The sequence below is a fragment of the Neolamprologus brichardi genome, chromosome 20 (genome assembly GCF_056152115.1).
Source record: "Neolamprologus brichardi isolate AB-2024 chromosome 20, ASM5615211v1, whole genome shotgun sequence".
Taxonomy (NCBI): Eukaryota; Metazoa; Chordata; class Actinopteri; order Cichliformes; family Cichlidae; genus Neolamprologus; species Neolamprologus brichardi.
The window spans coordinates 32,669,901-32,693,840 of record NC_142123.1 but is presented as its reverse complement, the minus strand read 5'-3'; the positions used below and the strand labels follow the sequence as shown (position 1 = coordinate 32,693,840).

The following is a 23,940-nucleotide window of genomic DNA, read 5'->3' as shown; positions in this document are numbered from 1 at the left end:
CCCTGCAGAAAAGCAAAAAAAAAACCCTGAAAACTGTCTTTGTTGTGTGCCATTTGGTGACTCCGGTAAAGAGGGAAGTATTCACAAACTGATAATAGTGCAAGAAATGTTCTTTTCATCCAGGATATAGACACAGACCACACCAAGGCAGTCATTTAGCTTTTGTTGAACCATTGTGGATCCCAGGCTGCGTCACGCTAATTAAAGCTGTGCAGATTTTTCATTGTCCAGCTTTTACTGATTGCTGTTTGTCATCAATGATGTTTTTAAACCAGGTTTTATCCAAAGTCACCTGACTAAAACAAAGGGAAACATAATCACCAAATCTGGTGTTTTAATATTTTAGCGTTTCAGTTTTTATTTCTCGGAGATGTTATTTTGAATAAAAGCCATCGAAACACAGAAACAAACTGTGTCTGAAAATCCAGCTAATAGTCTAAGCCTGGATCCCTTTGCCATCCCTGATGAATTTTAATGACTGTTCTGGTGGCGGGCGCTGAAACACACGGGAGACCATTTTGCATCCTAAAGTGTATAAAAAGCAATAAATAAAGGCTGGGACGCAAAATAGCTGCACAGAGAACCTGTGACGCCTAAGACGTTTCACACTGTGAACTCCTGGACGTAGCCACAGCCCAACACAGACAGATAAAGCAACTCTTAATTAATCTAAAGACACAATCAGTTAACGTGTGACACCAGCTGACAGATTAACAGGAAGTTTAACGTGAACATTTGTAGGTAGTCTTTATTTTTTCTGGTGGTTATGTTAAATCTGTTAAAGCAAACAAGCTTTCCTATGGAATGAAGTTCTTTTAGAAAAACACTTAATAAGAAGTGTTTTTGTTTGTTTTTTTAGTGTCGTCACAGTTTCACTGTAACCTGTAAAACTCGAGTTTCACCAAAGAAAATGTGATTAAAGCTGCAACAGCTGGTGGGTTATCGCTCATTCTCTGGTTGAAACTGCTGAAAAGTAAGTATTTTATTTTGAAAGCTCAGTTGCTGATAAACAGCTAGCCTCGTACTACTTTCCTGGCCTAGTTTCTGTGGTGTCTTTGACGTCATTCACCTCAGAGTCTACGGTCTGCTCCGGAGGTCTGTTGGTGGCTAGATGGTCGTCGCCACTGTGACGTCACCCACTGATATAAAAGCCAGAAGTGAACACATCTGGACGAGAGTTTGAACGACATCGAGGACACCACAACAGAGACCTGACCACCATGCAGGCAGGAAAGACCAGGCAGTGGCGAACTGAACCTTCAGAATAAAATACGCAAATACTGCATCTTTTAATTTGGGGGGGGGGGGGGGGGGGGGTAATTCAGGTGTCATGATGATCTTACATTTGGTTCCCTAAGAAGATCAAAAAGGTCAGCTGACAGCATAGACATAGCCCACATACTCAGTAATGTTCTTTAGCAGACGGGACATAATCGGATCACAACAGAGTTACTGCACACAGGAACCACTGTCAGTCATTTAGGATAAGCGTCCTTCAGGATATAGCCAGGCCCTGACAGACAGACAGAGTGTTAAGACATAAAGCAGAAACCAGTGAAAGCAAAGATTTACAGACAACAGAAAGCACGAGTCTGTTATAACGTGACCACTGCAGGTCGTAGCCAGGAGCAGTGCAGTCTAATTACAGTACATTCAACATAGACGTACATGAGTTGAGGCCAGCTTTTAATATCCTCAGTGTTTCCATTCAGTGTCTTCTTCTACGCCTTTAAAAAGTACTGCTTCCTCCAGGCTGAAAGCATGACATGGACATTATTTCAGCATTTAGTCACAACCCAGGACGCAGGCTGAAATGGTGAAAACATAACAGCTTCAGGCAGTAGTCAGAGCCTACAGCAGGTCTTAGCGCAGAGATGGGGTAAGGAAGAAAACTTGGTTCCAGGTGTTAGCCTGAGCCTTCCAGCTGAGGTGAATGGTAGTGGTGAGATGGAAGTGACTGCATGGATTAATCCAGGTGATAGCCTCATCCTGACCCAGCAGCACTGCTACCGGGACTGCTCTCTTTACTGATACGAACTAATTCCTGGGACAACAGCTCCAGGTCCTGCAGAAAACAGAAAGAAAATGTTTATATATCAACAGCTTTACAGCCCATCTCTGAAACAGCAGCACCCGCTTTTGGATAAAATCTTACTCTGAACATGAAGACCAGGAGATGCGATCAAATCTTTTATCATTTAATTCATCTGCAGCTAAAAGAAAATAACAGCAGAGCCCAGACTATAGTCTGTATCACAAAAGTGAATTATTACAAACCTATAAGCTACAAATTTGTGAACTCAGTAATTGAAATGATTTCAAGCAAGTGCCTCAAGTTAAACATCATTTTGTAATTTACAACATGTGTTACTAACAGCTGAAGTACGCTCGCTGTGAAAAACACAAGTACTTAATAAGACACATTTCATAGAAAAAGGTTGTTCCATGATTAAAGCCACTGATCTGTGCTTGAACGCTCTGAAAACTGAATTTTCTCTCAGCTGATTGATCAGATATGTAGCCATTTTATTTTGAAAGGGATGTGGCTGCACTGGTAAGCAGAAAACCATTTTTCAAAATAAAATGTTGACAAATGGGACATTTAAAGTCAATTCTTTGAATATCTCCCCCTAAACCAGTGGTTCCCAAACTTTTTTTGCTAGGCCCCTCTTTGTTTTACAAGAAAAATGCCCCCACCCCCCAAAAGAAAAAAAAAAAACACGTCCTCCAACCACACACGCCCATATTTTGTTTTCAAACTCCATTGCGGTTTATTCACACCTCAAACATTTACTAAACAATTAAGCAAAGCTCCTTTTTTGCGTTTACGCGTGGACGAGGAATACAGAGTTTGTCACACAACGTCAAAGGTATGCGCCTTTTTTCACGTCACGCTGTGCGCCACGTTATTGTTTACATGAGATGAATTGCAGAATGGCAGATAGAGACAAAATTAATCTGACTGTCTTCAGTTTTACACGCTTACATACACACACACATAGTTACTGTCTCTCTATTTACAAAGGCAGAGGCGTCACGGTGTGATTATTTTACATGTAGTTGTTTTTTTCCTGTGTAATAATATTTAACATTACTATCAAATCAAAAAATGTCTCTCTGTGCAAAATGGGTTCAAAAACATAAACAGCTGTTGGATCCTGTTTGTCTGTGATTTGAACCGGGGGAACAAATTGTGACAGGATCAGCCTGATGTTATTTGTATCCTGCTGTAACTTTACTGTATAAAGAGCAAACATCTCCAAAATGTCAGGAGTAGTTAATCATTACAACAAGTGTTTGTGAACTAAAAATCAAGAATGTGGGATCCTGTTTGTCCGTGATTTAAACAGCCCAGCGCTGCTCCCAACGAAGGGAAGACCAATCCTGCAGGGAGACCTACCTCAGCACTTGTGCAGGTGAAGCCAAAGGGCAGATTTGCTTCACACTATTTTCTAGTCTTTGGTTTAGAATGAAGCTGGTTTGGAAACATATTCAGCGATGCTTCATCTCCTGCTCTGCGTTCGTGTGGAGCCCCGTCAAAAGCCTGTCCATGATGCTAGCAGTGTCCAAGCGTTTATTTTTTCCCTTTTCATACCGCGCCCCACCTAGGGAGCGGGTCCCACGCTTTGGGAAGCTCTGCCCTAAACCAACTCGCTCTCTAAAAACTGATCTTAGATGCAGCAGACTTGTGGGGGGTTGGGCTTCACCTGGCCGAATTTTTCGATTACTTTTTGAAGTCGTCCTTGGCTGTGCATCTTTCTCCTGTTTGTGCTCTCGTTTCTAATCCAACACAACATCTGCTTCCTCCGTTTTTGTCGGAACTGTAAGCTAGCAAACAGCTGGCGGATAGATTACTGCCACCTTGTGGTGGTAGTGGTACACTACATGCACAACACAGATCGGACAGACGTCCGTAAAAACGTAAAAAAAAATTATATTTTATGACAAATTTTTTGCATAAGGTTAAGCTTTGTAAGCTATTTTATTTTTATTCAAAAACCATGAACATCCCCATTTATGGCTGATTTAGACTTCTGAGCGAATCTTTGTACAACTTCACCTTCGCCGTGTGTGTGTGTGTGTGTGAGTGAGACTTCCTGGTGTTTTCCATGCAGTTCCAGCCACGATAGAAAAAATAATATGTCAGGACTTTTTCCCCCATTTTTTCTTGTAGTGTGTTTTTTGTTTCTTTCTCAAAGTCAAACGTGTTTGTCCCTGAAGTGTTTCCACATCTTTGGACTCACGCCTGATACTTTCAACAATCTCCCTCTCGGAAGATCTGACATTTGAAAGAGTGATGATTATTCTTTATGCTGAGACAATGATTGATATTCTCTCAGTGATTCATTCAAACCTGCGGTGAAATGGTATATGAGGAAAAAGCATAGGAGGAATCAATGTTACGGAACAGGCCGATCACAGCAGTGGCGTCAACGTGGCGTGCTGTTACACTTTCATCAAAGCGCCCGTCAGGGTTTTAGAGGCGTTTCTGGTTACGATGTACGCACAGCACAGATCGCTACACTTGCTGTTACTGCGTGTGTGTAATTGTTTGTGTGAGATAACAGCGAGTGGTAGGCCACGGACATTCGCTGTTTTGGCGATAACCTCGCACTGGGGCAAAGTGGTTTGGATGAGAACCATCAACTCCAAGTCTGAGCTGATGGTTCTTAGCTGGAAAAGGGTGGCGTGACCACATTCACTTGAATATATTACCCAGAAACCCACAATGGTTTGTGATGGTCTCCGTGTGTGTACATTACCTTAATGAAACTGTACAAACATTGTTTACGTGTTTCATCTTCAGTCTTTTATTAAGTGTTTATTGATGTTTCTATCAGACTTCTTTCAGGTGTATTAATTAATCATTCTCAGTAATGAGATCAGTGAAGATTTCCTGGACGAAGATGAATGCAGCAAACTGATGGATTAGCAGATTAAAAATTAATAATAAGACCTGTGGAAACACTTCAATCAGTCTCAGCCAATCTGAAAAAACATTGTTCAGCCACCTGTGAAACTTCCAGGCTGTTCTTTCTGCTGTTATTGGTCTAAACAGTCAAGTCGGTGACACCCTGTGTGTGTTTGAATCAGTAATTTAAAGGATATTTTATAGAACTGAACCCTCCCCCCGTGGAAACTGTCCATGTAGCATGTTGGTGTGGACCGTTACCTTCTGCAGGTGCATGTTCTTGGTGAGCTGCTCCTCCAACATGTGCTGCAGCTTCTTGTTCATCTCCCTCAGATTCTCGTCTCCTGGTTTCACCAGCTCTCTTAGGACCGAACCCAGACCTCCCCGGTCTCCCTGAGAGCCTCCGTGACCTCCGACCGTGCTCCCCGACACATCTGAGCAAAGCAAAGACGCGAGATTCAACAGAGATTCGTTTTAAAAGAAACACGCTGGTCAAACGGCCTGAAGAAAACACCAGAAGCAGCCACGACAGGGGAATAAGGAGATAAAAAGAAGGAGATGAAGAGGAGGGTGAGTGGAAACAGGAAGTTTGTTTGTTTTGGTGTTTTCCTTTATTTCTAACCAAACGTTGCACACAAAGCTTCTGGGAGGAACATTACTGAAATTATAAGATTCGTGACCTTGAACCCCTCAAACATCACTCTGGATCCCTCTCAGAGCGGTGAGCTTTCTGAAACACTAAAGCAGAGACAGTGAGAAGTAAAAACCGTCCTATTTTTCTGCTTCAACAAAACGATCAGTTAATTTACACAAAGATTCCTAATAAAAAGCCGGAGAGCCCAAGAATCCATCGCAGGACACACGAACAAGAGCCTGCTCGATAACGGCGATTTGCTCATTGGGGTCTTTGCGTGCAGGAACGCAGAGGTGAAGCTCGCCACCAATCATGGAAACAGACATTAAAAACTGACTCTAACGGTAAGAAACACACAGTGTGGCTAACATTAGCAGTGCTAATAGTAGCAGCAGGCTCCCTGCTTGGTTACACATCGCTTGAATAGTTAAGTCTGTATTTACTCGAGCACAGCAGACACACAACCATTTATGTTCTACATCAAAATTATTTCCACGCTGCTAGTTTGCAACACAGATCATGGACAGTATCTACGCAGGATGTGGTGCAGGACAGACTCTGGGTAGTTACAGGTGGCTTTGAACATTTCGTTTTTGGTAGCCGAGTCAGCTAACCCCGTCATCAATCATCAGCAGCTATTCGGTTTGTTTCCTATCATCACAATAAATCGTTTATACGGTTTACTGGGGTGACTCTGTCATCCCTCCAAAGCCTGTTTCACCCAGATTCTGGCGGTAACAATATCAGTGAGTCATCATCTCGCCAGGAGCTGCCGAGAAGCCCTCGAGCAAGGTACCGCCCACTCAACTGCTCCTCGTATCGTGCTGGAAACTCTGCAGCTGGTTAAACGGACTGCAGCGCGCTCAGTCAGCTTTTCAACACAAGTTTTAAACAAATGTAAATGAACACTGAATGTAAAGCATATAACTGTGTGTGCGAGTGCTTTTCTAACGAGTGCAGTTTGAAATATTCACGCACACACAGACAGTCCAGCCTTTAGAGAAGCAGCTCCGCTCTCAGTTTTACTGCCCATTAGATTTACCATCATTACTGCGTTAATGGGAGTGGAATGGAGAGACAGAGGAGGGCTGAAGCAGTCGAACATGAAATTGAAAACAGCAGGAGAGAAAGGACAGCGTGAGGCAGCGGGACGAGGGGGGGAGGGACGGAGGAAAGGTAACTATTTATACAGCACATTTCCCACAGAGTCGTTCAAAGAGTTTTACACTGAGGGGCGCGACAGGATTAACATGAGGAGCTGCTTTTTGTTTACTTCTGTTTAAAATCCAAAGCTGTCACGTTTCAGTCCATCTGCAGTTCACACTCAGACTGCACGATTGTTCAGATTGTTCTATTTTACGCCTTTAATTTGAGTTTTTTACCACAGAAATCAAAGCCACAAAAAGGCACACAATATCTATCAGATCAGCCTTCTGCAGCAGCGACCAACTTTCTAATTTATTCTAAAGAGCCACATTTATACAACACAAGCTGAAATCAGTCGTTTGAAGTGGACTGCACCTCTTACACCTGTGCGGTGAACACTGGTGCTCCTCAGGTGAGTCAAAATCTGGCAAATGGTCCAGGTGTGACTAAACACCTGGACCATTTGTGAGGCCAGGAATGATGACCTTGAACGTAACTTCAGCCAGGATTATTTTTACAAACAGACGAGGAGGACGATACTTAATTAAAAAATAAGTCTGCTGATAGTCAAAGGAGCTTGCAAAGAAAAGCGTCTGGACTTCTTTAAGTTGCTTGAAGACGTTTCACCTCTCATCCGAGAAGCTTCTTCAGTTCTAAGGTCAAATGGTGGAGAGTCCCAGATATAAACCTAGTGAGAGTTTCCCCCCAAAGAGGGACAAAAGGACCCCCTGATGATCCTCTACCATCAGAGTGTGTGGGTTAGGGTGTGGGTCCCCGAAACTCTGGCTGATTGGGACCCACACCCGCTTTCACACCTTGGCTCAGGCGATTAGAGGATCATCAGGGGGTCCTTTTGTCCCTCTTTGGGGGGAAACTCAGACTAGGTTTAAATCTGGGACTCCCCACCATTTGACCTTAGAACTGAAGAAGCTTCTTGGATGAAGGTGAAACGTCTTCAAGCAACTTAAAGAAGTCCAGACGCTTTTCTTTGCAAGCTCCTTTGACTACGATGACCTGGATGACTGAGAACCTTCACAGACAAGTCTGCTGATAGCTGCACAAGTTATTAAAAACACTTCACACACAGCAGCGTCACCTTTTGAAGACGGACTAGCGGATAAATATAGCAGCGGTGAAACATCAGAGACGTACAAATGTGTTTACAGAGACGTGGGAAAGTGAAAATCACTCAGACCAACGAGTTTCTCCGTCCTGACATCCGTCCAGCACGAACTTCTCTCCGTCGCGTTGCAGTGGAAACGGCTCGGCACGAGCGGCACGTGAAAGCGTTAAGCACGCCTGTTTTTTCCACCGCTTGTTCCCGTTTCCTCCAAACACAAAGAGTCCATGTAAACCTGAGCGCAGGTAAGTGAAGCGGCAGATTAAAGTGGTTCTAATTAAGTGTCACTGTCAGATAAACGACGTGCTGAGCTGGCTAACTTTCTGCTGACTGACGCACTTTAAGTAGCTCAGAGTTTGTATTAGCACTTTGCACCAGCGACTCTTCTCTCGGTTTCACCACTGAGACGAGGATTATTTCAGAGACATATTAAATAACTGTTTGTACCTCAGTCTGTTAAATGTTCCAAAACACTAAAAATGAAGATAATCAGCATTTTAAAGAAAATCTTTTTTTTTCTTGAACTACATCACACTCCTACCTGGTGCTCACTTTACAGATCATAAAGCAGAAAAAGACGCCCGGAGCCGTTTAGCAATGGTGATGTCATAAAGTTTGTGAGGACAGCATTTCCAGCTCCGTTGTTTACAAAACTGTAGCAGCAAACAGAGTATCCATAGATATCATATCCATTTCCAGCTCCATGTTTTTAGTCTTAGGCTCAACTAAAGTAACTTTTCATGACTCACAGTTAAAGACGAGATGACCATTTTAACGCTCAGCTCTCAGTGACACACCTCACACCTGTGAGCTTCGAGCACGGCTCCACAGAAGAAAACAGCTGAAATGTAGCTAGCTAGGTCAGGAGCTAACTATTATTAACAATGCTGAGTCACAGAGTGAATGTCCACAGCAGTCCTGACATGACATTCATGGCTGTTTCCCATGAATTGGGACTCGACGCCACGTCTCCACTTTCTGACCACTCCTGCCTACACACACGTTCATGACGCCAACAGCCGTCTTTGACATGTTTTTGCCTTTTTTGCTAAAGGAAATGTTCCTGGTCATTACAGTCTGTGGTTGAAACAAAACCTGAATTACAGATGCTCCATAACTAACTACAGTTACGTTCCAGATGTTTCTGTGAGGAGATGAAATGATTTCTCACCTCTGCGGCTGTCCATCACGTACGTCTCTATGATGGCGCTCTTTCTGCAGATGTCTTCAGCCATCGATGAACAGCTCACCTCCAGATGTTTCACCTGAAACAGACAAAAAACAACTAGTATTCACTGATGTCACAACGTGTTTATGTAACAACAAACTAAGTCCTTTCTTTGCCATCATTAAACCTGAAACAACTTATTAATATTTAAGCGATTAATAAAGTTCTGCTGAATTATCCACTGGGCTCACAGTGCTACTATACAAACCACCTAAATATTAAACAGACATTAATAATGCATCTAAAAATACAAACCTGCGTCTAAAAACAGGACAGACGTTTTACTGTTGACTCGAATAACAAAGAGAAGCATTAAAGCCTCTAAAAGGCACAAGTGAGGCGTTAAATCAGGACGTGGAGAATGTTCTGCTTTCTCTGTTAGAGTTTTCCACTCCTGTGTCATGTGCTTAGGACTTCAGGAACAGGACATATAGTTTGCTTTCCGGTTTAGCCAAAGACTCCTCACCTTCTCTTCCAGCATCCATTTCTCCTGCTGAACCTCAGCGAGCCGCTGGAACAGCTCTCCGACCTCATCATCGGATAATTCGGCGGGGCGCTGAGACTGAGGGCTGCCTCCTCCGGACTGACAGACACACACACAGAGGCTTCAGTTAGTGTGAAAGCTCTGCTGCCTTGCTTTATAGCACTTCAGAGCTCATTCAAACCCAGAAGCTCAACCAAGAGGGAATTCGTCACATTATTGGACACGTCACAGGGAAGAGTATCATAGGGCTGCCTTATCATTAACAGTTTATTTGTACAGTAAAGTACAGACGCTGTGTCTGATGTACTGCACATGTGTGGAACGCCAGGACTGAGATAACAACACTTTTATAACCACTCTTTTAAGTTGGGTTAAACACACTGGCCAGAATCATCAGGGAAACAGACACAATAATGTTTGGTAATAGACTCATCGCTGTAACTGTTTTTTCTGTGTTTAATCAAACTCAAAAGCTGATCTGAGGCAGAAAACTCGTTTGAATCAACACAGTAGAGTCCTCGAAGATCAAAAGTTTATTTTTTATGCACCTAAAAGAACTAAAATGGAACCAAAACACCTTTTATAACCCGAGTTCATGTACACGACTAGCAGCTACTTAATATTATGACTGCAGTGCTGGCTGAGTTTAAGCACGACTTAACTGCTGCATGGAAAGTCCTCTATCTGCGCCTTTAATTTAAATTCCCCAGAATTACACTGGCGGCATGTCTGTGACGCGTGTTATGTCCTTCACACAGGTTCTCACCCCAACACAAGCAGAAGCAGTGTGTTTAATCTGTACAGTCTTTTATTTTGAAAACTGATCACTCTTGTGCTCGACTTCCTGCCCTCCTCAGGTTGATGTGACTTCTGTGAAAAACAGAATCGGCGCGTAATTCTGAGCATCTGCACGTATCGTCTTCAGTGGGTGTGATTAGTGATGGAGGCACATTCGCTGCATCTCAGAGGTTACAGTGTCTGATGTGCAGCTTCCTGCTGGTACATTCAGGCGTTGATGGCAGGACAGTGAAGCCAAACTACAGACGTCTTAAAAAAAACTTATGGTGCCACATGAGGAGACTCTCAAATGCAACTGTGAGAGTGTCGTGTCACACTGGAGTATTTCCACCTGAGGAAAAGGTTTCTTAGATAGAACTTCGTCCATTATGGAGGCATGTGAGCTATTTGATAAGAGAGCTTATTAGCAGATTCACACGTTGGTCAATCAATAAAGTTGTTCCTCTTCTCTTAAGTGTTGCTCGAGTTCCTGCATTGTGAATCGTTTCATCCTCTCTATGCATCTTGGAAGTAGCTGGAGTTGTGCCAGAAGTTTTTGCTGCCTTTCACAGGCTTGCCAACATGAACATTACCTCCGTTGTGTGTGAGAGGATCAAACTGCTGCCACAGTCTGTTCTGCTTTTACACAGCAGCTGCTATCACAGTTTGGGTTCAAGATAATAAGCAGACTTTGTAGTCTCGCGTGTTAAACTCTGCTGAGCCGAACTTTAAAGTCGGATGGAAACAAGTGAAAAAAGTCATCATCATCAGCCCACTGACATCTACATGTCTGAACACACATGTACACAAAAACATTCAGTTTGTAGTTTTCTTATTCAAATTTAAAGTGTGGACCGAAAAGGGACCTTTGAAGCACGCTGAGGCTTTACTCATCACAGGTGTCTGATGGGAAACGTTGCAGCAGCAGGACATCATCAAACCCTCTTTTCTCTCATGTGATGCTGTTGCTAATAACAACCACATCACCACAGTAAACTGAAGTGATGGAGGACTCTGCAGTGTCATGTTTTGACAGAAACACTCATCCACATACAGAGAGTCTGTCAGCTCTATTTACAGTGTTTCTATCAATAGAAACACACACACACACACACACACACACACACACACACACACACACACACACACACACACACACACACACACACACACACACACACACACACACACACACACACACACACACACACACCACTGACAGAGATAAATATGGCACCAGGAACTTTAAAGATAAATCAGTTGTAAAACGTAATAAAAGAACAAAAGAGAGGATGACGGGATGTTACAGTTAAATCTGTCTTTCAATACAACCTGGAGGTCAGAGGTCGTGATTCGACCTGACACAGAGCTAAGAGGTCAGGAGCAGAAGCTTGTTTAGCTTTCACTGAATACACTAAAAACACTAATTAAATCACTTTTAACATCCTGTCGAGGATTCAAACTGTGACTTTTGCTTACATTTAGTTTTAACACAGCTTAAATAAATACCACGGTTTACATTTTAATGTGATGAAAGCGCACAGCCGGTCAGGGCTCCACTATTCTGCCAAATTAATTTTCTGCTTCACTTTCCTAAAGCCTGAAGTATTCAAACAAAAAGGCAAAAGTTATCAGAAGGTTCTGAGAGCAGCTCCATAAAAACCTGTTTAAAATCCTCCTCTTGGGCATATTCAAACAGCCTCCAGCATGGCTGAAATGTTACATCACATTAACTGAACTTTGAGTTGAACCTGGGTCTTCGGCTACAGCTGAGCAGCTTTCCAGTAAAAAGTTGCATGTTGGTTTGCAGCCATGCAGGAAATGGTCCAGAGGTGAACAAGAAGAAGCCTTGAATGTGAACATATTTTAATCACACATTTTACTCAGTTTATTATTGTAGACGGTTAAAAAAACCCCTCAGATGTTAACCTTTTATAGCTGTTGCTATGAAAACAACGTGTCCTTCCAACAGCATTAGTTTGTAGCTGCAGACACAACGTAGCACTTCAATTAAACCTTCATCTGAAATTGAGATTTCTTCAACCTTTGCCTGAGGTTTTGTGTAAGCACTTGATGTGTGCTCCAGCAGCTGAACAGCAGAGAAGTCGTATCCAGTAAAGCCTTTAATGACGCGTAAATCTGTCATAAAGTAACATCAGCAAACTGCAGCTGCAGCATTAAAAGGCCCATCAGAAAATTTTCCTTTCAGTGTTTCCTCAATCAGTCGATCTGTGATCTCGCTCACGGCTGAATCCAGAACAGGAATCTCCACATCCTGAAGAAGATCCAGCTGCTGCTGCTGGTCATGTATGAAGTACTGATGGGACGTTTTCAGCATTTTCAGGCGTCCAGCCAGAACGCCATTCTGGCTCAAGCAGCTGCTGACTCCAGGCTGACAGGACATATTCTCAGATGTTCATGTTTGTGTTTGGATTTTGAGATTCATGATGTTGATCACATTTCAGCCATAAACCACCATCAGTACAATCAAAAATAGATAAATAATAACGAGATATTGAACCAGACGAGGTCCAAACACCAGTCAACAGAGAGAACAGATGAGTGCATGGCAGCCATTCAAACACACCACGATCACACAAACTGGAAACCACTGCCTCCTCTGTAAGTTGGAGCTGAGTGTGCTGGCTGGAATAATGTCTACACCGAAGCCTGAAGTGTCACAGACGTCAAGCTCTGTGTTTAAGGTGACTATGCGAGGAGCTCCACCCACCTTATTCTGATTGGTCGACTGAGACTCCTTCATCATGTCTTTGTAGGAGAAGGAGGACACGGAGGACGAGTCTCCGGTCTGCTGAGTTCGACTGGGACTGTTGATCTCTGACAGAACTAGCTCCTCCAAACCTGAAACAACAACAATTTCACTCCAAGCATCAGGACATATTCACCTCTTTAAAGCTGCAGTCCACCCCAGACAAACTCTAAATCCCCGAGCTGTTTGACAAAGACTTTTACTTCAACCGCTGCGTCTCTTTAATACGTAGCCTTTGACTTTGAGTCTGTTCAGTCCTGTGAGAAATGAAGAACACTTCATGTTTCAGTAGCTTGTAGAAACACTTTTAGCAGCAAAAACCTAAACCAGCTGTTTTCTATATGACTTCATCAGTCTCTCACATCACTGGGGAAGAATTTTGGCCCACTCAACCTTGCTTCAGTTCATTGAGGTTTGTGGGCGTTCATGTACGCACAACTGTCTTAAGCTCCTGACAGAGCATTTTAATCCGGCTGAGGTCTGGAGCATTGCAACATCTTGATTCTTTTCTTCTTCAGTGTGCTTAAAGCAGGACACTGTTCAAAGCGCAGCAGTAACATAAGGTCTATTTATGGCAATAAATGATCCCTTGAAGCAGTGGATTGGTGAATATACCTTTTAAGAGGGCATATGTTCTTTGAAAGCAGAAAGCCGTCTCTTTAGGATTGCAAACATCCCTTAAAGGCAGTGAGTTGTCTATTAAAACGTGCACTGCCCCTTTAAGACTAGGACTGTTGTTTGAAAGTGGCAAGTTGCTGTTTATGGCAGAAAACTGTCTTTAAAAACACCACAGTGTTTCTGTAAGATACTGGACCACCATGTTAAGCATGTGGACAGTCCATTTAAAGACCAAGACTATTCCTTTTAGTATATGAACATCATTTTAAAGCCTCCTGTTCATATAAGACCTATTTATGGCAATAAAGGCTGTTATTGCTGTCAGAAAGCAAACTGCCCTGTTAAGCTGCTGGACTGTCAAACATCCTTTTAAAGCAGCAAGCCGTTTCTGTAGGAATGCAAACAGCCCTTTAAGGCAGTAAGCTGCCCGTTTAAATGTGGGCTGTTCCTGTAAGAGTATGATTGTTACTTTGAGGTAGGAAGCTGTCTGTTTACGGCAGCAAAACTGTGTTTTTAAAGCAGCAAGTTGTCCAAGTAAGACAGCAGTGAGAGAACTGTCCCTTTAAAGGACAAAGTCACTCCTTTAAGGATGTCCTTTTAAGGCAACTGGCCGACCCTTCAGGCTGTCCCTTTATTGTCTAAGGCAATGAACTGTCTCTATAAGACATCCCACTTTACCATTAAGACCGTGGACTGTCACTTTTGAAGCAGCACGCTGTCCTGTTAAAACGACAAACTGCCCCTTTAAGGCACTGGGCCGTCCCTATAAGGCAGGTACTGGGAGAGATGGATAAGTAGGCTACTTTAAAATGTCTGATTCTCAGGTTTGTGCAGAAGAGGCTTTTAAACATTCAGCACTGCTCATAGATTATACATGAAGCTCAGAACTACCCTGCACCGCTCCAACTGAGAGTGTGTGTGTGTGTGTGTGTGTGTGTGTGTGTGTGTGTGTGTGTGTGTGAGGCAACAGACAGTCTGCTAAATAAGCACCAGGGAATAAGAAAATATGCAATAAAAGAATAACATTTAAATAATATTAAGTGGAAAAAGTTAAAACTTTCAAGATTCCATTTGATGCAGGTGTGGGCGAGAAATGTTTTGGTTGTGTGTGTATTTGCTTGTGTTTTGCCAGCAGACGCCAGTGTGTCCAGCTCAGCTCTGGGAACCAGAGCGCTCCATTAAATATTAAGCAGGAGGTTCCGGACTGAGCCAGAACCTCCTGACGCAGGGCTAGCAAGGCCGCTTATTATCGGACTGGTCACGTTACAATCACATCTTGGCCACACACACACACACACACACACACACACACACACACAAAACTGCTGTCTCTCCTTCCTGGAGTATTTAAATGGGAGCACCATCCTGTTCGGGGATTTACGTCCTCTACCTCTAAGTTTCAGTCCCGTCAGGTTCAGCTTTATGGGGCTCTAAGTGTGCAGCAATCGATAACCTGCAGAAACATGCAGTGCTAATGTCTACAGATTACTTGAGAGAGGAACACAGAGTTTCCCATCCAGCGCACATCACACCAGGGGTTTTACAGGACATGAAACTGGTTTTAAAACGCCCAGCTCTTCCAGGATAAATGGGTTGCCTGCTTTAGACACAGACTGATTGCCATCCAGGGCTCCAGCCTCCAGTGCTGATCTCTGTGGCCTCCTGCACAGATGCTGATGATCATGGATGAACTTGTGCTGCATGAGCACAAGGCTCTTGGCTCATTGGTTGGAGGCATGATTGTGACAAGTATATCATCGAGCAAAAGCTTGGACCACTGTTACTGAAACGACACCTAATAACTGGAACATGACCTCAGGTATGGTGTCGACATGTTTCATGCTTCTCATATACCCTGTGTTTGTGAATGTTTCGTCAGCAGCAGACGTTATCAGCAAACATCAGCATAATTGTGTCCTGAGGCATCTCTGTGATGACTTTTAGTTTTTTTACTGGAACGTTTTTAACAATTACAGGCATAAATCAGGACAAACCTACGTAGACTCATTTTTAAAAAGCTATTATTAGAATTTATCAAATCGTCATCAAAAAACCTTATTTACACCAAGGGGGCAGTTTTTTCCTTTCAAAACATCCTGAGCCTGGAGGCAAACAATAATGTTAAAGTCTCCATGTCATGTACATGTGTTACTCCGCAGAAGACTCGCCTTTTAAAACTACGGGCTGCTTAACATCTGTTCTGTGAAAAAGGGCGATTCTGAGCATAATGTGCACATGAAAGAGAATCGGTAACGATAGACAGCAGCGCTATGAACAAAACAAATGTACGCTCATATCAAGCTCCATAGTTTTACTTTTAAAGTGAACTACAAGGCAGCACAGGAGCACGGTCACCTCACTGTCAGCGAGATGCTCCTGGACTCAAATCCACAGCCACCTTCGACCTTTCTGTGTGGAGCTTGCACTCTCTCCCTTGCATGGTTGCAAGTGGACTGGCTCTCGTACAGCACATTTATACTAGGCACAGAGCTTTATACAACATGTCTCATTCACCCATTCATATATCATTTTTCTATATCCAAGGCCTTTCTGTTTAACTTCCACACTCCAACAACTGCATCAGGAGCAACTCAGCAACTACAGTATCTTTGGCACGCAGATCAGAGCAGCCATGGAAAGAACCACCAACCTTACGATTAACAGATGACCTGTTCTACTTCCTGAGCCACAGCCTCCCTGTCACATGTTTAAGCCAGTTTTCCTCTAATTGGTTGCCCTTCTAACAGTAACTACCAGATGTCTGTGAAGGTTCTCAGTCATCCAGGTCATCGTAGTCAAAGGAGCTTGCAAAGAAAAGCGTCTGGACTTCTTTAAGTTACTTGAAGACGTTTCACCTTCATCCGAGAAGCTTCTTCAGTTCTAAGGTCAAATGGTGGAGAGTCCCAGATATAAACCTAGTGGGAGTTTCCCCCCACAGAGGGACAAAAGGACCCCCTGATGATCCTCTAATCGCCTGAGCCAAGGTGTGAAACTGGGTGTGGGTCCCAATCAGCCAGAGTTTCGGGTGAGTTCATTGTGAAACCTGACCCCACCCTATCATGTGAATTCCTGAGGTCAGATGGCCCAGGATGTGAGTGGGCGTTAAGGCGTCTGGGAAGGATCTCAAAACTGGATTATAGATGGCAGACAGTTGGTGTCGTAAACCACCGCCTCTGTTCAAAGATGGTCGCTCACAGTGGACATAGATGCTTCTTTCACTCCTCTTTCAAACCATCTGTCCTCTTTGTCCAAAATGTGAACATAACTACCAGAGCAAATAATCCTGATGGGAAAATTGACCATCTCACCGAATGAGAGCAAACAGATTAAAGGTTTTCAGACTCTGAAGCTGATGTTGCGTCAGTAGGACTGAAGAATGAACAGCGTTTAACTAAACGTAGGGGCATGCAGACGTGAGGACAGCGTCACAGTTCGGGGTGCGTACAGTACCTGTCCTGGTTTTGCTGTTGGTCAGAATCTCCTGGAGCCTCTCCTGCAGTTTGTCTGCTCGCTTCCTCTCCAGCTGCAGCTGCCGCTTCAAATCCTTCAGCTACACACACACACACACACACACACACACACACACACACACACACAGGTTTATTTTCTAATTATTATTTTCCATGCACCACTGCTCTCAAATTACTCTGCTAAATATTTTTTCTTTCTCATTGCTATTCAGATTCTCGTCTTGCAGTATCGGTTCATCAGTCTGCGTCTGTCACTCACACAGTCCATCCGTCTCTTTGTCTCTGGCAGCATCAGTCAGATAAACAGTAAACTTACCGCTGCGCTTCCCTTCTTCTCAAGAATCCTCTGACCGTCCACCGTGTCCTTTATCTCCTAAACAAAGAAAGCAGGTCAGAGACATCACTGTCAGTTACTCCGATCGTTCTAGTTCATTTCCAAAGTAAAAACGCCAGAAACATTTTCTGAACTGAGAATTTTCTGCTTCTGTTTGTCAGACATTTTCAGGGTATTTTATACTATTAAAAAAAGTGCACAATACCAAACATGAACACCTGGGTCCATACTGTAAATGTGCCAGATCTAGCTTAAAATGGACATTTTCATCTGCAGTCACGAGCAGATTGATGAAATTATTAAACACGAAAAAAACCCAAACCAGCAAAAACACAGACACCAGCCAGAACCATGTCACAATGAAAGCAAACCACGTTGAGCCTGCAGCTGATTTTAAATCTGATCAGCAAATTATTTTGGTTCCTTAACGTTTTGGCCCACAAATTCTGGGCTGTGATCTGCAGATCATCGTGCAAACAGACGCTCGCACCTCCACACAGCATAAAGGGAGGGTGGCGCTAAAGGCAGACACTAAAACACATAAGCTGGGAGAATAAACAAAGAGAAGAGTAAACAGATTTTGGTGCTTTTTAAACAGGTCCACAGTTCCTCGGTTCAAAGTGACGCATTTGTAAAGGTTAAAAACCTCGGCCTCAAAGGGACCGTCTCCTTTTATCTCTAGCGTGGGCCGCTGCATCAACCGTGTAAAGACCTTTCAGAGGACCTGCTCAAAGCTTTGCTGCAGTGCTGCAGACCACTTCAGCTCTGCTGGGAGAAATCCTGGTAAAGGTGATCGGGCTTTTTCCATTAGGACTCCTAAACGGTGGAACAGTCTGCCCCTTCACACCAAAATACTCTTTTAAATCTCCTCTTTAAATTTTCTCTTTTAAAAGGCTTTTGTGGATCTTTGGTGTGTGGCCATGTTTTTGATCCCGTTTTGTCTCCTTATTATTGTTTCTTTCTATCATGTTCTTTGCTTTGTTCTTGTAGAAGTGTTTCACCCTTTATCATCCAAGTATCACACAGTGATAGACTTGTTTTAGAATCCTGAATTTTCTCTCAAGAAGATGAGCAGTAGCGCTAACGTTAAGCGTACCTACTAAAGTCTAGGCAGATCTGATTTTTCTCCCCGTGTTCAGACAGCAGTACGTTGTGAATAGGGGTGGGTTTTGATAATCGATTCATCGATTAAAATCGATTCTAGTTTGGATAACGTGATATCGATTCATTAAAATCTTGAATCGATTTTTTGATATACATTTATTTTGCCCTCAGGTTAAACCTCACAAAATTTAAACAACCACCAAACATTTAAAACAGTAAATGAGAGCAGGAACACGGATTCTGCACAAAGACGTAAACACAAAGCGCGGACCCGCGGATCAGCGAGATGTCGCCTTTCTCACCCGACGGCACGGACACGGTCGAGGCTGAAAGCCGACAGCTCGCTGATTCTGATGTTTCGGCGGGTCGAGCTTTGTGTTTACGTAATTTTTGCTCTAGATTCAAAAGCTGCAGGTTTTTGTCTCTCTCCAAACAATATTGACTGAACCAGCAGCAAAAGAAGATCCAAACTTCGCTTCACATAAACATCGTCATGAATTCACTCTGACTTTTGCTGTTTTGCTTCCACCAGGATAAAATCACACTTCATGCACAGCTCTCTCTCTCTCTCTCTCTCTCTCTCAAGAACAGTTTCCCGTCTAAAAATCTGTTTTCTGCATTATTCGCTTGTTTGTTACGCACAAGTCTACTGTTCTTACAGCGCTGTCGGCCGCTGTTTTTTTTCTTGTTTTACTTACTTCCGAAAAGAAAACCTCATTTCTGCTGAACAAATGTAAACTTTTTACAGTTGTGCAAAATTGCAAAACTCTCAGCTGTGTCTGTAATAAAAACCTCTGTAACTTTGCTCTGCTTCACTTCAGCAGCATCAGGTCATGTTCATGTGTTGATTCATGGTTTTCTTTTGTTTTTGATCTACTGCAGAATATTTGTATAAAAACCCAGACCAGGAAAATCTCCTTCATGTTTTTCTGTGTTTTATCCTCAGCTACTTTGACACAAAGGCGTCTGCTGTGATGCTCACACCTTGGATAAAGTCTCACAAGTGTCAGCTTGTTATATAAATATAAAAATATGGAAATGTACTGATGCATGATCTGAATTATAATATTTCTGACTGTCTGAGGCAAAATTTCCCCGATTCAAATCGAATCGAATCGGGACCTTGTGAATCAGAATCAAATCGATTCTAGAAATCAGTGACGATACGCAGCCCTACTCTGTGTCTCATTACAAGTTAATTAAATTTGCGTTTTACTGAAGATGGCCAGCGCTCCTTAACGGGAAGCTGCGGGCACCAGCCAGCCAACCACTCACACTCACACCTCTGGGCCGTTTAGAACCACCACTTCATCTAACTGCATGTCTTTGGACTGCGAGAGGAAGCTGGAGAACCCAAAGGGACCAGCGCTAATCACCCTCCCACCGTGCTACCTGCTTCTGACAAATTAAACAAATTAATTATCAATTTGAATTTACGAGTATTCATTTCTGTTATTTTTGTTTCTCATAGCATTTTACTTGCATATGAAACAGCAGGTATTTGTGTCTGTTTATGTCCATCTTGTACGTACAGCGTATGGTCTCAGCCCGCTGGTTCATACTGTAAACATCAACCTTTATTTACAAAAATCACAAATGTAGTTCCACTTTTCTAAAGCTCCTAAAAGCTGATCTCTGTTCTATCATTATAAACAGTAGGAAAAGGACTATAAGGGACTATTTACAGCGGCGTATTAAACCACATTTGGTCTCGTAGACAGAACCGTGTGAGCGGGTCTGAATTAACGTTTGCAGTCTTGGGACACTGGAGGAACGAGATATATCAGCTCTGACACAAAGCTATTACCTGTTTGAGTTTCCCGATGGTGTCCCCGTGCTCCTCCCTCTGCTTCTCCACCTCCACCAGCTGCTGCTTCAGTTTCTCCATCTCTGACTGCTTCTCCTGCAGGACACAAAGACACAGATCAGGATTTGGTTCAGCAGCTCAAACATTTGGAGGAGAAATGCAGCGAAAAACATTTAAACGAGCTACGTTTGCACCTCCAGCGATGCCCCCGTGCTCTTAATCCATCTGACACAGAGATTAATTTGAAAAAGGAAACTGCTTTTAATTCCCTTCTAATCTTCTGCCGCTAATTAATTTGACTAAAATCTACATTAAAAACATCTGCAGGCTGTAGCCGCTCACCTGACAGAGGGAGGGGGAAATGTCATTCTGGAGGAAAACAAGAGTCTGTTAATTCCCTGTAACGTCTTACACCTCAATCAACAGCTCGCCACGTGGTGCGAGAGAAGCTCTGAGACTTTACTGAGATGTACGACATTATTTATTAAAAAAAAATCACAAATAATAATAAAAACTCTAAACTGCAGATTTTTAACTCATTTTGTAAGAAAACTTGTTTATTCTTTGCTTTCTTACAGGATGCGACTGTAAATAAAAATGTGCCATTGATGACCTGCCAGCCAGCTGTTCCCTCTTCATTGCAGCACACAGATGTTTTAGAGATAAGGGCACTGACAGTTTTTCATACTCTATTTAATCGCATTAGTTATTTTGGAAGATTGGAAACAGCTTCTCAAACACAGAAATTTACAAGAAGTACAGCATGTGGACAAAAACCCTGAGCCACCTACACATTACACCTGAAGGAGCTGCTCGACCACAGAGACCCTCGGCATGAAGCTCCCAGTGCAAAGCTTTTGTGCTGATGTTAAAGCCAGAGGAGGCTTGGAGCTCTGCAGCTACTGAGTCAGCAGAGCGCTGGAGACTCTTCATCATTTCGGTTGATGGCTCCCCTTGGTAGCTTTCTGTGGTCGGCCACTGACAGCTGATCGTGGAACATCTGGGACTGAAGAAACTTCACAAACTGTTTTGCAACAGTGGCATCCTGTTACGGTACCACTCCTAAATTCAGCAGGATCTTAAGAGTGACCCATTCTTTTACAAAAGAAAGCAGACTTCATGGCCAAGTGTTTGATTTTACACATCTGTAGCAATGGGAATTAAAACACCTGAATTCCAAGATTAAGCGTTGTGGAATAACAGATAAGACTTGCATTTAAATACCTGCTTCTCCAGCCTCTATAATTTTGACTTAATTTCTTCCAAACTATCATCTCTTTTTATTATAACTGTGTGCATCAGGTGAACATATTACAAGATATAATTTATAATAGGGCTGCCACAAACGATTATTTTGATAGTTGACTAGTCACTGATTATTTCTGCGATTAGCCGACTAATCAGATCATCATCCATTGGACATAAAACTACAGCTTATTGCAGCAGCAGCATCTGCTCTTATATAACTATCATTAGCTTACAGCTTGAAGTGTTTAAGGTATGTGCTAACTAAAAATAAAGACAAGATGGTAGTTTATTAAATTTTAATGAAATTTGCAGATTGTTTCAGTGAGTTTAATAAACGCAGCCGTCTGCTTCTTGCTATCTAAAATATAACAGGACACCGGAGTATATTCTCGAGCATCTCACAATTCTGATAACCAGCTGTCTGCTTGACGTTTATTCAGCTGTGTAAAAACTATAACTTTAATCTCAGCCAAACCGATTTACTCAGTAACTAAAATATTGAAAAAAGCCAAACAATAACATTTGTAAGTTATCTAAGTGACTTATATATCATGTTTAACCTGAGTAGCGAAAGACAGCGGTGGGTTTGAAAACGATTTGCAGGGAGTCCGGTGTTCTCACGGCTCTAGTGAGCCTTGAACCCCGGCTAGCTATCGAGCTAGTGGCTAACAGACGTCTCCGAAAATGTCAGAGCGCTTTTGAAAATATGTGGTGTCTTGATAAACTGAGCAGATATTTGAGGTTTACACAGCTACATTCTCGCCTGAAAATATGTTAATCGTTTATTTTGTGACCCAGAAAGAATAATAAGAGTAATATTAAAACTAACTAGCTGCCGCCATTGTTGACAACTGAGCTGGGCTGCGCTATGAATTCTGGGACACACCTTCTTCTTCTTCTGGGTTTAACGGCAGCTGGCATCCTTGTACATGCAGTGCTGCCATCTTCTGTTTCAGTCCGTTATTACACTCTTAAATCCTACTACTTATTCCTGCGTCTTTTAGGATCTTACAAAGCTTCAAACGATGCGTCGACTATTAAATTAGTCGTCGACGATTTTGATAGTCGACGTAATCGTGACTAGTCGACTAATCGTGGCAGCCCTAATTTATAACATCAGAAAAAATGTATTTTCATGCAGATGATTAGATATGGTGAACAGTGTTTACAAACAATGCTTCGAGCTGTTTCAGTGATTTAAATTTGTAAAATCAGGCTGCAGGACTCGTGTGCTTTAAGGTTTATGAACAATCAGCTATTTTTTTCAGCATGTTCTGATGTAACTGGAGAGAACAGGGTGTACTGATTATTTTTAATTTGCCATTTAACGTTCGGTTAAACCTTAGCGTTGATGTTCAGGAACGAAGACAGGAAACGACATGTGACGGCTGAAACTCAAACCCCCGACACGTGGAACACCTGCCCGGGACCTGACCTGCCCTCTAATTAGACTTCTTCCATCATTAATTAACTTTTCCTATTAAGTTTCCTCACTCTGGTTTCAGTACCAGGCTGTTATCCAGCAGATAAAACACAGACGCAGACAAACTAATCAGTGCAGCAGCTCTCTGAGGAGAGACTTTCTCACAGACGTATACATGATCATCGTGGTCATCTAATCTGCTGAAAGGGCTCGTTACTGATAACCAATAATTACGCTGAGAAATGAGAATTATTATTGGTTATGAGACTCTAATGGTAACCACGTATGGAGCTGTAGCCACAATCAGACTGTGTTAATATAGTAACATATAGAGTTCTACACATACACTAAGTGTGTTTATATCCGCTGCAGGAATCAGAGCAGGTGGCGAGCGCTCTCCTTTCAGTCCTTGTTTTAGCTGCAAATTACATTTAGTGTTTATGGTTTATGGCGGCCCATCCCATCACCTTACATCAATAACAACAAACATCTGCAATGTTTAAAAATCTCAGCATCTTTTGTCTGTTTAGTGGAGCCACTTCATTCACAAAACTCTTCTAAAAACATTGTTGACAGAGCTAATCTAGTGCTTCTTAATATTGACCGTGTGTCACAGTGACCAATTACAGCAGCACGGTCCAAAAAGCGTCCTCCATCCATCCTCGTTTCACAACAGAGATGTCTGTAAACACTGCAAACAAAATCAATCAGCTTCGAGACTGGAAACAAACACCGCCGCGTCGAGCGCTATCCACTCGTCGCGCGCTGTAAACAAAGCCTCGTCTTTGTGCTGCGAGCGCGCGACGACGACGGGTCAGGGTGGAAACGAGAATCACGGCGCTGAACAACAAGCTGAACTCCGTCC

The 23,940-nt window shown here is 42.8% G+C and overlaps 1 protein-coding gene across 4 annotated transcripts in view; it reads right to left on the bottom strand.

Moving 5' to 3' along the window:
- Positions 1-1,310: 1,310 nt before the first annotated feature.
- gripap1 (GRIP1 associated protein 1) overlaps positions 1,311-23,940 on the bottom strand; it is a 46,864-nt gene continuing 24,234 nt past the window's right edge. For all 4 annotated transcript variants that reach the window (XM_087834351.1, XM_087834348.1, XM_087834349.1 and 1 more), the window contains 8 exons: positions 20,405-20,500; positions 17,476-17,532; positions 17,140-17,239; positions 13,033-13,163; positions 9,507-9,623; positions 8,984-9,077; positions 5,174-5,346; positions 1,311-2,065 (listed from right to left, as the gene is read on the bottom strand). In XM_087834351.1, coding sequence (XP_087690477.1) covers positions 1,985-2,065; positions 5,174-5,346; positions 8,984-9,077; positions 9,507-9,623; positions 13,033-13,163; positions 17,140-17,239; positions 17,476-17,532; positions 20,405-20,500 — 849 coding nt within the window. In that variant the 3' untranslated portion in view covers positions 1,311-1,984. The remainder of the gene's footprint in view (positions 2,066-5,173; positions 5,347-8,983; positions 9,078-9,506; positions 9,624-13,032; positions 13,164-17,139; positions 17,240-17,475; positions 17,533-20,404; positions 20,501-23,940) is intronic.